The sequence below is a fragment of the Seriola aureovittata genome, chromosome 4 (genome assembly GCF_021018895.1).
Source record: "Seriola aureovittata isolate HTS-2021-v1 ecotype China chromosome 4, ASM2101889v1, whole genome shotgun sequence".
Taxonomy (NCBI): Eukaryota; Metazoa; Chordata; class Actinopteri; order Carangiformes; family Carangidae; genus Seriola; species Seriola aureovittata.
Genome location: NC_079367.1, coordinates 2179413 through 2198006, shown reverse-complemented (window position 1 = coordinate 2198006; position 18594 = coordinate 2179413). Strand labels below are relative to the sequence as shown.

General features: G+C 40.3%; 1 protein-coding gene across 2 annotated transcripts in view; it reads right to left on the bottom strand.

The window, feature by feature from the left end:
- Positions 1–5828: 5828 nt before the first annotated feature.
- sgsm2 (small G protein signaling modulator 2) overlaps positions 5829–18594 on the bottom strand; it is a 58615-nt gene continuing 45849 nt past the window's right edge. For both annotated transcript variants that reach the window (XM_056373598.1, XM_056373599.1), the window contains 10 exons: positions 17900–18045; positions 15702–15830; positions 15432–15614; positions 14659–15045; positions 13719–13843; positions 13150–13232; positions 12734–12843; positions 12514–12610; positions 9470–9637; positions 5829–9356 (listed from right to left, as the gene is read on the bottom strand). In XM_056373598.1, the coding sequence (XP_056229573.1) occupies positions 9268–9356; positions 9470–9637; positions 12514–12610; positions 12734–12843; positions 13150–13232; positions 13719–13843; positions 14659–15045; positions 15432–15614; positions 15702–15830; positions 17900–18045 (1517 nt within the window). In that variant the 3' untranslated portion in view covers positions 5829–9267. The remainder of the gene's footprint in view (positions 9357–9469; positions 9638–12513; positions 12611–12733; positions 12844–13149; positions 13233–13718; positions 13844–14658; positions 15046–15431; positions 15615–15701; positions 15831–17899; positions 18046–18594) is intronic.

Here is an 18594-nt window from a genome sequence, read left to right as displayed (position 1 = left end):
TCAGCCCTACAATACTCAGATGTTTTTTGGCATTTTTATGCCTTTCTTTACTATCTTGTTTGATGCCTGACCATACTTAGACGTTTTTATGACCTTTTATGCTTAATATACTATGATGTATTTTTGACGTTTTATGCCATACTATACTATGATGTTTTTGGCAGTTTTCAGCCATACAATACTTAGATTTTTTTGGCATTTTTATGCTTTTCTGTACTATCTCGTTTGATGCCTGACCAAACTATGACGTTTTTATGACTTTTTATGCATTAATATACTATGATGTATTTTTGACGTTTTATGCCATACTATACTATGACGTTTTTTGGCAGTTTTCAGCCATACAATACTTAGATTTTTTTAAATATTTTTTTGGGGCTTTTTTATAATTTTATTTGATAGTATAGTGGAGAGAGACAGGAAACGGGTAGGCAGAGAGGGGGAATGACTTGCACCGAAAGACCGCCCGATGCGGGATTTGAACCTGGGCCAACTGCAGTGAAGACTGTAGCTTCTACACATGGGGCGCCTGCTTAGACCACTACGCTACATCACAGCCCAATATTTGGATCTTTTTTTGGGCATTTTAACGACTTTGTGTACGATCTCATTTGATGCCTGACCATACTGAGACGTTTTTATGACCTTTTATGCCTTAATATACTATGATGTTTTTTTGACCTTTTATGCCATACTATACTATGACGTTTTTTGGCATTTTTCGGCCATACGATAATTAAATTTTTTTTTGCATTTTTATACCTTTCTGTACTATCTCGTTTGATGCCTGACCAATCTTAGATGTTTTTATGACCTTTTATGCCTTAATATACTATGATGTTTTTTTGACGTTTTATGCCATACTATACTATGATGTTTTTGCAGTTTTCAGCCATACAATACTTAGATTTTTTTGGGCATTTTTATGCTTTTCTGTACTATCTCGTTTGATGCCTGACCAAACTATGACGTTTTTATGACCTTTTATGCCTTAATATACTATGATGTATTTTTGACGTTTTATGCCATACTATACTATGACGTTTTTGGCAGTTTTCAGCCATACTATACTTAGATTTTTTTTAACATTTTTATGCCTTTCTGTACTATCTCGTTTGATGCCTGACCAAACTATGACGTTTTTATGAGGTTTTATTGCTTAAAATACTATGATGTATTTTTGACGTTTTAAGCCATACTATACTATGACGTTTTTAGCATTTTTCAGCCATACAATACTTAAATTTTTTTGGGCATTTTTATGCCTTTCTTTACTATCTTGTTTGATGCCTGACCATTCTTAGATGTTTTTATGACCTTTTATGCCTTAATATACTATGATGTTTTTTTGACCTTTTATGCCATACTATACTATGATGTTTTTGGCAGTTTTCAGCCATACTATACTTAGATTTTTTTTGACATTTTTATGCCTTTCTGTACTATCTCGTTTGATGCCTGACCAAACTATGACGTTTTTATGAGGTTTTATTGCTTAAAATACTATGATGTATTTTTGACGTTTTAAGCCATACTATACTATGACGTTTTTAGGCAGTTTTCAGCCATACAATACTTAGATTTTTTTGGCATTTTTATGCCTTTCTGTACTATCTCGTTTGATGCCTGACCAAACTATGACGTTTTTATGAGGTTTTATTGCTTAAAATACTATGATGTATTTTTGACGTTTTAAGCCATACTATACTATGACTTTTTTAGCATTTTTCAGCCATACAATACTTAGATTTTTTTGGCATTTTTATGCCTTTTTGTACTATCTCGTTTGATGCCTGACCAAACTATGACGTTTTTATGACCTTTTATGCCTTAATATACTATGATGTATTTTTGACGTTTTATGCCATACTATACTATGATGTTTTTGGCAGTTTTCAGCCATACTATACTTAGATTTTTTTTGACATTTTTATGCCTTTCTGTACTATCTCGTTTGATGCCTGACCAAACTATGACGTTTTTATGAGGTTTTATTGCTTAATATACTATGATGTTTTTTTGACGTTTTATGCCATACTATACTATGACGTTTTTTAGCATTTTTCAGCCATACAATACTTAGATTTTCTTTGACATTTTTATGACTTTCTGTACTATATTGTTTGATGCCTGACCATTCTTAGATGTTTTTATGACCTTTTATGCCTTAATATACTATGATGTTTTTTTGACCTTTTATGCCATACTATACTATGATGTTTTTGGCAGTTTTCAGCCATACGATACCAAAATCTTTTTTTGTACATTTTTATGCCTTTCTGTACTATCTCGTTTGATGCCTGACCATACTGAGACGTTTTTATGACCTTTTATGCCTTAATATACTATGATGTTTTTTTGACCTTTTATGCCATACTATACTATGACGTTTTTTGGCATTTTTCAGCCCTACAATACTCAGATGTTTTTTGGCATTTTTCAGCCATACAATACTTAGATTTTTTTTAACATTTTTATGCCTTTCTGTACTATCTCGTTTGATGCCTGACCATACTTAGACGTTTTTATGACCTTTTATGCCTTAATATACTATGATGTTTTTTTTGACCTTTTATGCCATACTATACTATGACGTTTTTTGGCATTTTTCAGCCATACGATACCAAAATCTTTTTTTTGCATTTTTATGCCTTTATGTACTATCTCGTTTGATGCCTGACCAAACTATGACGTTTTTTGACCTTTTATGCCTTAATATACTATGATGTTTTTTTGACCTTTTATGCCATACTATACTATGACGTTTTTTGGCATTTTTCAGCCATACGATACCAAGATTTTTTTTGCATTTTTATACCTTTCTGTACTATCTCGTTTGATGCCTGACCAAACTATGACCTTTTTATGAGGTTTTATGCTTAATATACTATGATGTTTTTTTGACGTTTTATGCCATACTATACTATGACGTTTTTTGGCATTTTTCGGCCATACGATACTTAAATTTTTTTTTGCATTTTTATACCTTTCTGTACTATCTCGTTTGATGCCTGACCAAACTATGACGTTTTTATGAGGTTTTATTGCTTAAAATACTATGATGTATTTTCGACGTTTTAAGCCATACTATACTATGATGTTTTTGGCAGTTTTCAGCCATACAATACTTAGATTTTCTTTGACATTTTTATGACTTTCTGTACTATATTGTTTGATACTATACTATGACGTTTTTTGGCATTTTTCGGCCATACGATAATTAAATTTTTTTTTGCATTTTTACACCTTTCTGTACTATCTCGTTTGATGCCTGACCAAACTATGACGTTTTTATGAGGTTTTATTGCTTAATATACTATGATGTTTTTTTGACGTTTTATGCCATACTATACTATGACGTTTTTTAGCATTTTTCAGCCCTACAATACTCAGATGTTTTTTGGCATTTTTATGCCTTTCTTTACTATCTTGTTTGATGCCTGACCATTCTTAGATGTTTTTATGACCTTTTATGCCTTAATATACTATGATGTTTTTTTGACCTTTTATGCCATACTATACTATGATGTTTTTGGCAGTTTTCAGCCATACTATACTTAGATTTTTTTTGACATTTTTATGACTTTCTGTACTATATTGTTTGATGCCTGACCATACTGAGACGTTTTTATGACCTTTTATGCCTTAATATACTATGATGTATTTTTGACGTTTTATGCCATACTATACTATGACGTTTTTTAGCATTTTTCAGCCCTACAATACTCAGATGTTTTTTGGCATTTTTATGCCTTTCTTTACTATCTTGTTTGATGCCTGACCATTCTTAGATGTTTTTATGACCTTTTATGCCTTAATATACTATGATGTTTTTTTGACCTTTTATGCCATACTATACTATGACGTTTTTTGGCATTTTTCGGCCATACGATACTTAAATTTTTTTTTGCATTTTTATACCTTTCTGTACTATCTCATTTGATGCCTGACCAAACTATGACGTTTTTATGACCTTTTATGCCTTAATATACTATGATGTTTTTTTGACGTTTTATGCCATACTATACTATGACGTTTTTTAGCATTTTTCAGCCATACAATAATTAGATTTTTTTAAAATATTTTTTGGGGGCTTTTTATAACTTTATTTGATAGTATAGTGGAGAGAGACAGGAAACGGGGAGGCAGAGAGGGGGAATGACTTGCACCGAAAGGCCCCCCTGATGCAAGATTTGAACCCGGGCCAACTGCAGTGAAGACTGTAGCTTCTACACATGGGGCGCCTGCTTTGACCACTGCGCTACATGACAGCCCAATATTTGGATCTTTTTTTGGGCATTTTTATGCCTTTATGCACTATCTCGTTTGATGCCTGACCATACTGAGACGTTTTTATGACCTTTTATGCCTTAATATAATATGATGTTTTTTTGACGTTTAATGCCATACTATACTATGATGTTTTTTGTCATTTTTCGGCCATACGATATCAAGATCTTTTTTGGCATTGTTATACCTTTTTGTACTATCTTCTTTGATGCCTGACCAAACTATTACGTTTTTATGAGGTTTTATTGCTTAAAATACTATGATGTGTTTTTGACCTTTTATGCCATACTATACTATGATGTTTTTGGCAGTTTTCAGTCATACTATACTTAAATTTTATTGACATTTTTATGCCTTTCTGTACTATCTCGTTTGATGCCTGACCATACTGAGACGTTTTTATGACCTTTTATGCCTTAATATACTATGATGTTTTTTTGACGTTTTATGCCATACTATACTATGACGTTTTTTGGCATTTTTCGGCCATACGATACTTAAATTTTTTTTTGCATTTTTATACCTTTCTGTACTATTTCGTTTGATGCCTGACCAAACTATGACGTTTTTATGAGGTTTTATTGCTTAAAATACTATGATGTATTTTTGACGTTTTAAGCCATACTATGCTATGACTTTTTTAGCATTTTTCAGCCCTACAATACTTAGATTTTTTTGGGCATTTTTAAGTCTTATTACATTATCTCGTTTGATGCCTGACCATACTGAGACGTTTTTATGACCTTTTATGCCTTAATATACTATGATGTTTTTTTGACGTTTTATGCCATACTATACTATGACGTTTTTTAGCATTTTTCAGCCATACAATACTTAGATTTTTTTGGGCATTTTTATGCCTTTCTGTACTATCTCGTTTGTTGCCTGACCATACTGAGACGTTTTTATGACCTTTTATGCCTTAATATACTATGATGTTTTTGGCAGTTTTCAGCCATACTATACTTAGATTTTTTTTGACATTTTTATGACTTTCTGTACTATATTGTTTGATGCCTGACCATACTGAGACGTTTTTATGACCTTTTATGCCTTAATATACTATGATGTTTTTTTGACCCTTTATGCCATACGACGGTTTTTTAGCAGTTTTCAGCCATACAATACTTAGATTTTTTTTGGCATTTTTATGCCTTTGTGTACTATCTCGTTTGATGCCTGACTATACTGTAACGTTTTTATGAGGTTTTATTGCTTAAAATACTATGATGTATTTTTGACGTTTCATGCCATACTATACTATGACGTTTTTTGTCAGTTTTCGGCCATACGATACCAAGATCTTTTTGGGTATTTATATGCCTTTCTATACTATCTTGTTTGATTCCTGACCATAATATGAGGTTTTTATGAGGTTTTATTGCTTAAAATACTATGATGTATTTTTGACGTTTTATGCCATACTATACTATGATGTTTATTGTAATTTTTCTTCCATACAATGCTAAGATTTATATGATACTTATTATACTATTTTGTTTGATGCTGCAGCACCACAAGGAAAGAAAACAGCACACTAATGAACAACCCCGTATTTAATAATACATTACATTCAAGGCAAATGATACATCCTCACCAGTACATATTCAGCAATGCAATCACTGGCTTTCTACATAAATAGAAATTTGAAATCTTGAAGTCAGTGCACAACATTGAGAAAGAACACTTAACAGTCAACGTGTAACATAATCTGCACACATTCTGCATTTCTGCACAAAACACACCTCAGACTAGTGCTGCTAAAACCAACATAAAAAATAGATCTCAAAATAAGTTGTATATATATATATGTATATGTATATATATACATATATATATATATATATATATACATATATATATATATATGTTCTGACAGTCTTCATAGAAATATTGGGTTTCAGGTTCATATTTACAGCAATATAGACTTTGATGGATTTTCTCAAACGACAGAAATTGCACAGTAGTTAAAGAATCCAAGATCACCATTTTCAAAAATAGTTTACACACATAGTAAACAGTCAGTCTTCAAGATGCAGTATGAAATTGCACATTGTCGTCATGCCACAGAGGGGGCTGTGTCAAGGCTTTGGTACACAACGTCCTGATTGGAAGAAAAAAAGCTCTGCTACGGGTCCCCCCCACCCCCGCCAACCCTCCTCCATCGCCTTGGCAGCAGGGTGGGGGAGGGCGGAGGGGGGAGGGTCCGCAGCGAGGTTACATCCACGCCACTGCCCATTCCTGGGATCGAACTAGCGAATCAGAGAGCCAAATGACTACAGTACACTTCAGGATTGGGGAAGACTCTTGGCACTTGAATCACAGGTGCAGGTCCGTGCTGGATGACCAATCGTATGCAGCCGTGTTGGACATTTTAAGGAGGCGACGAGGGTGTAGATAAAGGGTCACGATGAAGAGAGAGGGAGTGGGGGGGTGGGGGGTGGGGAGGGTTGGAAACAGTATCAAAAAGGTCCCGGATTCCCTTCAGATACAAACGAACTCTGTGCTGTTACTAATACTGACTCACTGAACACTGGACTCAGTTTGGCATCAACAGAAGCTTCGTCTTAGGTAATTGTTTGGTTGTTTTTTTTTTTACACCTGTGACCTCAGATCTGTGACTTAGACCAACCCAGTCCAAGCAGGTGTGATGTTCAGAGGCAGGGCCGGAGGCGGGAGAAGAATCAGGTTCAACACGGATGACTGTAGCCGCTTTCTCCCGACAGCACTGAACGCAGCAGCAGCTTTCATGATGCTTTCAGGTCAGTGAGCGAGTTTGACTCCAGTTCCACAGGAAAACATGAATTCATTTAAAGGAGAGCTGGTGATTTTTCTTATGGTCTATTAATCTTATTAATGAGTGACTATTATCTATATCTGGTGAAACACATCATTTATTTCTATAAGGCTCCGTTTACCAGTTATAAATGGTAGTAACTCATTAGTCAGATTAATTAGTAGTAAGCATTAACTTGATCTTGCCAAACAGTGATCCTGCATCAATGAATGAAAACTGTTATAACTCGTTAATAACTGATTATTCATAAAGTGTTAACGACCGAATCAATAACCTAATTATAAACCACTTATAAATCTTTGTGACTGAAGTGGTGCCCCATGTTTCTGTCCTCACTCTAGGAACCTGTACACAAATGTAATATACATATATTGAATTTCCATATATCAAATATATGTGCATATAAAATAAAAACATATGTTAAAACTGTATATAAAACCTATTAGAAATTGGAACAACGTCATATATATTTACATAGATGTCTAGCGCACACAAATATGTATTTTCATGTCGATATTATAAGAAAATTAATAAGGAAAATAGGAAAAACATATATAAACACATAGAATTTTTATATGTATGTTGTTTTAATAAACGTGCATATATAAATTAAATACATAATCTTAACATATATGCTTGAATGTTGCTACATGTTATACCATATAAAAATTCATCATAGATATTTTAATATATTTACTATGAGTATTTCATATATGTTATAAACATATATCTTCATATAGTCAGAAGATATATGTGATAAAAATATCATCACTGGGACATTTATGTCATATATTACACTTGTGTATAGGAACAACTAGAAGGACAGTGTGAGAGGATCATGTCTGTCACAGCGCTTCAGCCTGCTGCTGATACAAGCATGAACTCCTCTCAGTGTCTGTGCGGCTGAGATCAGGCTGTACTTCAATAAGATTTATAAGATGTTAAAAAGTAGTTTTTGTGACATGACTGATTCAAAAACATCCAGATCTTCTGCGAGGGGTCGTTTATTTTTTGAGAAGTTAAAAGTTGGTGTTCAGTCTCTCTCTCTGCGCTGATAATTAAAACCTCTGTCTTTGTTTAACTGCCGGAAATTATGAGACATCCACAATTTTTTTGGTTAAAAACAGTCGTGCACTGTGTGTCATCACAGCGAGAAAAACTCCCAAAGGTCGTGACCTCAGTGGTCACAGCCCTGAACTGACGTCATGGTTCATTAAAGTGAAGACGAAGGCCTGTGTGCTTTAGTCATCTCTGTTGTGCTCTGCTGCTCTGTCCTGGAACAGGTGTTAAACCTGCTGTGACCTCTGACCTGCTCAGAAAAAAATCGGCTGCAGAGTCAACAGTTTGGCCTCTCGTGGCACCTCTGGCCCCGCCCCCCACCGCCGACCTAAACAGGCACCAGGAAGGAAACCCTTACAAAAAGTGCAACTCAGTATCTCGGGCTGTCACTGATAAAGGCAACATCTGTGTGATAATAAACTCCTGGAGCAGAAGAAAAAAAAAAAGAGGGGATGGGAGGGGTCAGGGGTCAGGGGTCGGGGGTCGGGGGTCGGGGGTAAAAACACACATGCTAGTTGTAGAAAACACTCATGAAAAGGTAGTTGGCACAGTTCATTTGGTCACTAATGAAAACTTCGTGGCTAAGTCTTCTGCTCCTCTGTGTGAACGCTGCCCTCTGCTGGACAAACACGGAGCGCTGCAGCTTCCTGACAGGCAGCCAACATGTTCTGTGTCAGTGTGTGTGTGTGTGTGTGTGTGTGTGTGTGTGTGTGTGTGTGTGTGTGTGTGTGTGTGTGTGTGTGTGTTTTCATGCACGCACACAAGCTCTGCAGGACCGGGGAGACTCAAGAATGCGTTCACAGTGTGATCAAACTCACAAGCATGCAGACAGATCCACATGTCTGAACGGACACCATGAGCATTCCACGTGAAGGTGAATGTAAACAGATCGAGGCTGAGCGCCGGAGCCGGGCCGCCTCAGCGACCCTTCCTCCACCCCCCCACCCCCTCCCCAGGGCCTTCATCTGGGCCGGGAGGAGACCTGGACCCTCTGGACCTGCTCTGGAGAGGTGGAGGTCTGGAAAAACTCTGTCTCTGTGAGGGATGAGAGGAAGAGCAGAGCGTCCTGTCGAGTTAGGCATCCTCCTCATCCTCCTCCTCCTCCTCCTGCTGCTCCTTGGTCACTTGTTGTCCATCAGAGACTGAACTCTGTGCACCAGCTCACGTGCTATCTTCAGGATGTGTTGGACATCGTGACGCTCGGCCATCTCTGTGGATCAGACGCAGTTTATACACACACACTCACACCATTCAGCTAACTACAGTGTGTGTGTGTGTGTGTGTGTGTGTGTGTGTGTGTGTGTGTGTTTGTGTGTCTCTCACCGTTGAAGAACTTGATGATGTCAGTAAAGTCCATGTTGTTGTCCATGATGATCTCACGGTAAACTGTGACCAGGGCCAGAGCGAGGAAGAGGACGAAGTGCTGCGAGGAAATCCTGTGAGCCACCCAGATCACCTCCCACACGGCGAACACGTCCTCGTACAGGAGCTCTGCACACGCACACACACACACACACACACACACACACACACACACACACACACACACACACACACACACACACACACACACACACACACACACACACACACACACACACACACACACAAACACACACACAGAGTTAGCCATCAGTGAAAATCAAACTTAACCACCGAACACTGGAGTCCTCAGTAACGGCTAAAAGGTGTTTTCTGATAACTGGTCATGTGACACATGTTCCTGTATTCACCACACTGAGTGAACCTGAAGGAGCCGCAGGTGAAACACGTCGTGTGATGAAGGTCAGTGAAGTCGTCTCAGTGTTCAGTGGTTAAACTAAACTCTTCTTCTTTGTCGTCTGCTGACTACATCATTATTTCATGGTCTGGACGTCGTCTGATCAATATATCTATCCTGTAATAATCAATATGAATCCTGGTTGATGACCTCAGCTGCTCTGTGGGTGTGGTTTACTGGAATTTAAAACGACAAACAATCAGATGGAAAGTTCACATTGACTAAAGGCCGGGAGTTCTTCTGCCACCTGGTGTTCAAAATGACTCAGTGCAGCTTCAGTGCAGAGGAAACAGGTGAGTGAACAGGTGAGTGAGCAGGTGAGGGAACAGGTGAGTGAACAGGTGAGTGAACAGGTGAGTGAAAAGGTGAGGGAGCAGGTGAGGAAACAGGTGAGGGAACAGGTGAGTGAGCAGGTGAGTGAGCAGGTGAGGGAACAGGTGAGGGAAAAGGTGAGTGAGCAGGTGCGGAAACAGGTGAGGGAACAGGTGAGTGAGCAGATGAGGGAACAGGTGAGTGAGCAGGTGAGGGAACAGGTGAGGGAACAGGTGAGTGAAAAGGTGAGGGAGCAGGTGAGGAAACAGGTGAGGGAACAGGTGAGTGAGCAGGTGAGTGAGCAGGTGAGGGAACAGGTGAGGGAACAGGTGAGGGAACAGGTGAGTGAACAGGTGAGGGAGCAGGTGAGGAAACAGGTGAGGGAACAGGTGAGTGAGCAGGTGAGTGAGCAGGTGAGGGAACAGGTGAGGGAACAGGTGAGTGAGCAGGTGAGGAAACAGGTGAGGGAACAGGTGAGTGAGCAGATGAGGGAACAGGTGAGGGAACAGGTGAGTGAGCAGGTGAGGAAACAGGTGAGGGAACAGGTGAGTGAGCAGATGAGGGAACAGGTGAGGGAACAGGTGAGTGAGCAGGTGAGGAAACAGGTGAGGGAACAGGTGAGTGAGCAGATGAGGGAACAGGTGAGGGAACAGGTGAGGGAACAGGTGAGGGAACAGGTGAGGAAACAGGTGAGGGAACAGGTGAGTGAGCAGGTGAGGGACAGGTGAGTGAGCAGGTGAGGGAACAGGTGAGGGAACAGGTGAGGGAACAGGTGAGTGAAAAGGTGAGGGAGCAGGTGAGGAAACAGGTGAGGGAACAGGTGAGTGAGCAGGTGAGTGAGCAGGTGAGGGAACAGGTGAGGGAACAGGTGAGTGAGCAGGTGAGGGAACAGGTGAGGGAACAGGTGAGTGAGCAAATGAGGGAACAGGTGATTGAGCAGGTGAGTGAGCAGGTGAGTGAACAGGTGAGTGAAAAGGTGAGGGCACAGGTGAGGGAACAGGTGAGTGAACAGGTGAGTGAAAAGGTGAGGGAACAGGTGAGGGAACAGGTGAGTGAGCAGGTGAGGAAACAGGTGAGGGAACAGGTGAGTGAGCAGATGAGGGAACAGGTGAGGGAACAGGTGAGTGAGCAGGTGAGGAAACAGGTGAGGGAACAGGTGAGTGAGCAGATGAGGGAACAGGTGAAGGAACAGGTGAGTGAGCAGGTGAGGAAACAGGTGAGGGAACAGGTGAGTGAGCAGATGAGGGAACAGGTGAGTGAGCAGGTGAGGGAACAGGTGAGGGAACAGGTGAGGAAACAGGTGAGGGAACAGGTGAGTGAGCAGATGAGGGAACAGGTGAGTGAGCAGGTGAGGGAACAGGTGAGGGAACAGGTGAGGGAACAGGTGAGTGAAAAGGTGAGGGAGCAGGTGAGGAAACAGGTGAGGGAACAGGTGAGTGAGCAGGTGAGTGAGCAGGTGAGTGAGCAGGTGAGGAAACAGGTGAGGGAACAGGTGAGTGAGCAGGTGAGTGAGCAGGTGAGGGAACAGGTGAGGGAACAGGTGAGTGAGCAGGTGAGGAAACAGGTGAGGGAACAGGTGAGTGAGCAGATGAGGGAACAGGTGAGTGAACAGGTGAGGGAACAGGTGGGGGAACAGGTGAGTGAGCAGATGAGGGAACAGGTGAGTGAGCAGGTGAGTGAGCAGGTGAGGAAACAGGTGAGGGAACAGGTGAGTGAGCAGGTGAGTGAGCAGGTGAGGGAACAGGTGAGTGAGCAGGTGAGTGAGCAGGTGAGGAAACGGGTGAGGGAACGGGTGAGTGAGCAGGTGAGTGAGCAGGTGAGTGAGCAGGTGAGGGAACAGGTGAGTGAGCAGGTGAGTGAGCAGGTGAGGGAGCAGGTGAGTGTGCAGGTGAGTGAGCAGGTGAGTGAGCAGGTGAGTGTGCAGGTGAGGGAACAGGTGAGGGAACAGGTGAGGGAACAGGTGAGGGAACAGGTGAGTGAGCAGGTGAGGGAACAGGTGAGGGAACAGGTGAGTGAGCAGGTGAGTGAGCAGGTGAGTGAGCAGGTGAGGGTACAGGTGAGTGAGCAGGTGAGTGAGCAGGTGAGGGAACAGGTGAGTGTGCAGGTGAGTGAGCAGGTGAGGGAACAGGTGAGGGAACAGGTGAGTGAGCAGGTGAGGGAACAGGTGAGGGAACAGGTGAGTGAACAGGTGAGTGAGCAGGTAAGGGAACAGGTGAGTGAACAGGTGAGTGAACAGGTGAGTGAGCAGGTGAGGGAACAGGTGAGTGACGTTCACCTCTCTTGAAGTCCAGCAGGAACCAACGGTAACAGAAGTAGAAGTGAGTGTAATCTCCGTTCTGCTGCATCAGTTCAAACAGCTCCGAGTCCAAGATCTGACAGTAGAGAGAGAGAGACCATGGGTTTTAGTGGAAGTGACTGACACACACACACACACACACACACACACACACACACACACACACACACACACACAGACGATAAGAGTAATCTGTCACCTGGATCAGTGACCTCATGTTGGCAAAGTGTGTGTCCATGGCTCCACCATTAGGGAAGTTCTGACTCATCCTCTTCATTAGCTGAGTGAAACAGCTGTACGCCAGGCACTCTGACACACACACACACACACACACACACACACACACACACACACACACACACACACACACACACACACACACACACACACAAATAAATCATTTAATTTAATTTTTAAAAACCATCTGCTTTATAAACAGTTTATGTAACATCGGTATGACTCGAACAGACGTGTCATTCATCCCTGTGAACCATGTTTCACCACCTTCATGCACCAACTGCTCACAGCTGTAACACATCTGTGCTTCATGTGTGTTAATCATCTGTTTGTTCCAGTTGTGTAACTGAGCCTCAGTGAGGAGACGTGACGACTCACCGTCGTCCAAGATGACCATGAGCGGAGCGAGCAGGTCACACATGCCCTGAACGTAGCCCACCTCCAAATGCTCCCACACATAACTGCAGCCGAGAGAGAGAGAGAGAGAGAGAGAGAGAGAGAGAGAGAGAGAGAGACAGAGAGAGAGAGAGACAAAGACCAACAACAGCTTCACAATCAGCTCAACAGAGTGTGTGTGTGTGTGTGTGTGTGTGAGCTGAGGATATTCACTCAGCTGCTGTATATCATAAGATACTTGATGTTTATTTGACTGTTTCTAAATAACACTCAGCTACACTTTGCACATTACCTCCAGTTGTTAGTTAATTATTCACATGTAGGAAACAGGAAACACTAATAAGACAAGACGTCATTAGAGACAAACCTGCCACATATCGCTCTGTAACCTACAAAACACCGTAAGTTTTCTACTTCAGTGGCACTTAAGACTCAATCTGAATCTACTGCAGGTAATAAACCATCTACACATGACTACCTGACACAACCCCACGTCTAGTAACCTGAACTGTCCCTTTAATATAGAAACACTGAACTCTTCCTCCGCTCACCTGCACATGATGTTGCGGAGTTTCTCCAGGTTGGCTGTGGTGAAGTAATAATAGTTGCGGTCACAGCGCTGCACATCTTTGTCTATCCTGTGGAGGTTCAGGGCGACTGTGTCCAGCAGCTCGATCTGTTCAGAGCCAACACGGCCGTCAACATCAGTGAGTCTGCGATTCATCTCAAAAACACCTGACCATGAAACTTGTTGATCGCAGTCACCTGCGAACATCCATCCGACCGCGGCACATGATGCCCTTTGATTTTAACCCTGGCCGTGTTAACATTTCACACATTACCAGGGTGTGGATCTTTCTGTCTATAAAACACTGTGCACACAAACCAGTGACACTCAGACACTGAAAACCACTGAAAACCATTCAAACTGCAATTTTTGATCTCGGTGCCATTACAACAGAAAATCACACAATATATTCTGTTAGGCTTTTATTCTGAAATCCTGGCTCCAAAACTTTAGTGTTTACTATTTTCCTCATATTCATATAGAGTCATATTTGGCATCTGTAGACAGACAAACATTTTCCTGGTTTCTACTCGAAGTATTGCTGCTGTTTTATGGGGCACTGCAGACCATTCAAATATATGTATGCTGAATATAATGTAAAATATTAAAACTTATAGGTGCAGTACATTTGTGTACATGAGTTACAGTAGGTGATTGATCTTCATAAAAACAACACTGGTATTATGTAAACAAACTGGGATTCATAATATTAATATATATATATATATATTCATAACAGTTTTTTGTGTGGACAGTTTTGCACCAGGGTTAAAGGTCATGTGACCTTCACTCATCTGCCACTTTCAACCCCACGTTGCTGATAAAAGCATTTCCTGTTTCAGAGTGATGAGCAGCAGAGCTGTAGTTCCCTCCACTTGTTGCTAGGTAACATAAATAAACAGGCGTGGACAGACTGTACGTACTGTGTACGAGGACAGAGACGGTGATATCCCCTCAGCAGGCGCTCCGTTGGTCACCAGCTTGTCCAGCTGACTACACAGCCTGTCCTCGCTCAGAGAGTCCTGACGCCCCCCCAGCACATCTGGAGTCCTGCCCTCCTCCCCGCCCCCCCCTTCCTCCTCCGTGCTCTGACCGTCGTCTATGCTCGACAGGATCTGGGAATGAGCAGAGGTCACAGAGTAGTTCCTGGAGGAGGGCAGACCCGAGTCGGGGGAGTCGAACTCCACCAGAGGACGCTCCTCTTGGGGGAGGGCGGCGGGGGGCACCAAGGTGGTCATGGTGGGGGTGCTGTCCTCTCCGCTGGGCGTCTCCTGGCTCCCTGCGTCCGGCTCGTCCACCGACATAAACACCTGAGGGTGCAGTGATGCAGGACACAGGACTGCTGTTAAATATCTGGGTCATCTCAGTTATAAACTGTAACAACATCCAGTTTATAAGGAGCGTATGATTATACATTAGGATTTACATTAGGATTATAAATCAGGATTATACACCTGGAAGGAAACAAGCTTCATATGAACTGAGGATTCAACTCCCATCAAGTGTTTTCTCATTTAGTGTTTCTGTCTTTTACAACTGTCTCTTTGTCTGAACCTCTGCTCCACGTCCTCCAGATCCTCTGTGATGGAGGTTCGTGACCCTGAGTTCATGTGAGGATGACGGGACACGTTTGTTTTAATCATGAACATGAACACAGCTCACTCTGGAAACACGTGAACATGTCGAGCGTCTTCACCTCATTGCTGAGTGTGGAGTCTCTGTGAACCAGCCGCAGGACGTGGCTGTCGATGCTGCTGCCTGAGGAGAGCTTGGCAAAGATGGCCGACTGCATCTCCTTCTCCCTCTGCCTGACGATCACCTCGCACGCCTTCCACTCCCGCATCACCTGCTGGTAACGCTCGCTGATCTTCGCATCAATCTGAATGGGACAAACAAAGTGATCACATATTTCAAGTTAAATGTGTGTGTGTTTGTGTGTGTGTGTGTGTGTGTGTGTGTGCTGCACCTGGCTCATGTCCTTTTTGCCCATGCCGAATTTGTAGTGCCCCAGCAGGAAAGGCCACACCTCCTTCCTGATGTCATGCTGCACGCCGCCATAATAAACGAGCCTGAGCAGCTCCAGCTCCTTATAGTTCTACACACACACACACACACACACACACACACACACACACACACAGAGGAAGGATAAAAGCAGCTCGGTGTGAGCGTTGCGAGGAAGAGCATCAATATTGGAGGAGTGATTGCGCTCCACACAGGAAGACGTCGACGAGAGCAGGAGATAAAGACACAGATATGAATGGAGTGTGAATTAGTAATGATGACTGTGCTGGAGCTGATGAATGGTGACATACTGCACTTCTTAATGAGACTCCATTACACTGAAACTCATTACATCTTCATTAGAGTGAAGGAGAGAGGGCGGAGACAGCAGGAGCCAGACGTCATCTCTGACATACAGTTAATACAAGACTACATCTATACATCTACATCTATACAACTACATCTATATAACTACATCTATACATCTACATCTATACAACTACATCTATACAACTACATCTATACAACTACATCTATATAACTACATCTATACATCTACATCTATACAACTACATCTATACAACTACATCTATATAACTACATCTATATACATCTACATCTATACAACTACATCTATACAACTACATCTATATAATTACATCTATACATCTACATAACTACATCTATACATCTACATCTATACAACTACATCTATACAACTACATCTATATAATTACATCTATACATCTACATAACTACATCTATATAACTACATCTATACATCTACATCTATACAACTACATCTATACAACTACATCTATATAACTACATCTATACATCTACATCTATACAACTACATCTATACAACTACATCTATATAACTACATCTATACATCTACATCTATACAACTACATCTATACAACTACATCTATACAACTACATCTATACAACTACATCTATACAACTACATCTATACAACTACATCTATATAATTACATCTATACATCTACATAACTACATCTATACATCTACATCTATATAACTACATCTATACAACTACATCTATATAACTACATCTATAAATCTACATCTATACAACTACATCTATACATCTACATCATATAACTACATCTATACAACTACATCTATAACTACATCTATACATCTACATCTATACAACTACATCTATACATCTACATCATATAACTACATCTATACAACTACATCTATAACTACATCTATACAACTACATCTATAACTACATCTATACAACTACATCTATACAACTACATCTATAACTACATCTATACATCTACATCTATAACTACATCTATAACTACATCTATATAACTACATCTATATAACTATATCTATATAACTACATCTATATAACTACATCTATATAACTATATCTATATAACTACATCTATATAACTACATCTATATAACTATATCTATATAACTACATCTATATAACTACATCTATATAACTATATCTATATAACTACAGCAACAAGAGTAGAAACATTAAACTCTGAGGTAACAGGAGCTCAGTTATAATTTTCACTTTAAAAGCAGCAACAAGGAAGAAAAACATAAGATTTATTCAAATTAAGTTTTGGATTATTTTTACTTTTTAACAAATAAAATACACAAAAATATAAAAGCAACACTTTTGTTTTTGTTTCCATTTTTCATGAATGGAAATTAAATATCTAAAACTTTTTTCTATCAACACAGAGGGTTTATTTCTCTTGAATTTTAAATAAGTCTCTGGAAATAAATAAATATTGAATTATAAAATAAAAGTTAGAGAGACACAAGAAATTTAGAAAATAAATTTACGTATTTTTTATTTATATAGTTATTTTCAAATTTGATTATTCACTAATATATTTATATTTACATTTATTTATATATTTCTACTTATTACCTAATTTATTTATTTCAGGATTTATTTCATAGCTGTATTTATTATTGGTTTTGTTGGTTCATCTCACTTTATAAATGTTACAGTAAATAAGACCTGCACGATTTATCTGGGCTGATCAATAGCACTGACTCTGCTGTCTGGCCTCTAAATCCCCGTGTCTGACAGAGGTGGAGGAAGATTCCTGCAGATCACCCTGAGTTATGTTTCACGTCCTGTCGGCCCCCACCTTGCAGTCTTTCTGGTACTTGCTCCACACCTCTTTGCTGAGGCCCCCGGACGCCTCACAAGGTCTGTCTGGAGGGACGATGTTGTGGTTGACCAGAGCTGACAGGTGAGTCCGCACGGTGGACAGGTGTCGACAGTAGGCCAGCCCTGATGGACAGACAGACGCACACACACACGCACGCACGCACGCACACGCACACACACACACGCGCGCGCACACACACATACAGCTGAGACCAGGCAGTGGTAGACACTATTTACAGACACAGAGGCGAAAGGCAGTTATTGTATGTAAAATATTGTTTTTTAGTTTATCAGCTAAAGCTCAATTTCATTTTTCATTTTTCATATTTTACATTGAAGTTAATTAACAAACAAAGAAACAAAGTACTGGTAATGTAATGATTGCTTCAGGTAATTAAAAACAACCTTAGAAAAACAATATTTTAATAACAGTGTAAGTGCATTATGTTACTCAGCAACTTATTACAGCGTCTTTATTACATGTCAGACTTATTTAGATTGGGCGCTACATAAAACTGCACTGAACTGAATTAAAATGACAATCGAGCCAGCAGTGCAGCTGCTGTTTGAAACTTTAAGCTAAAGCTAACACACTGTGGACTGCTGCTTTCTAAAGGGAAATACTTTAATTTACATTTATTACATTCAAATGCCTTCGTTTTTTTTTTTTAC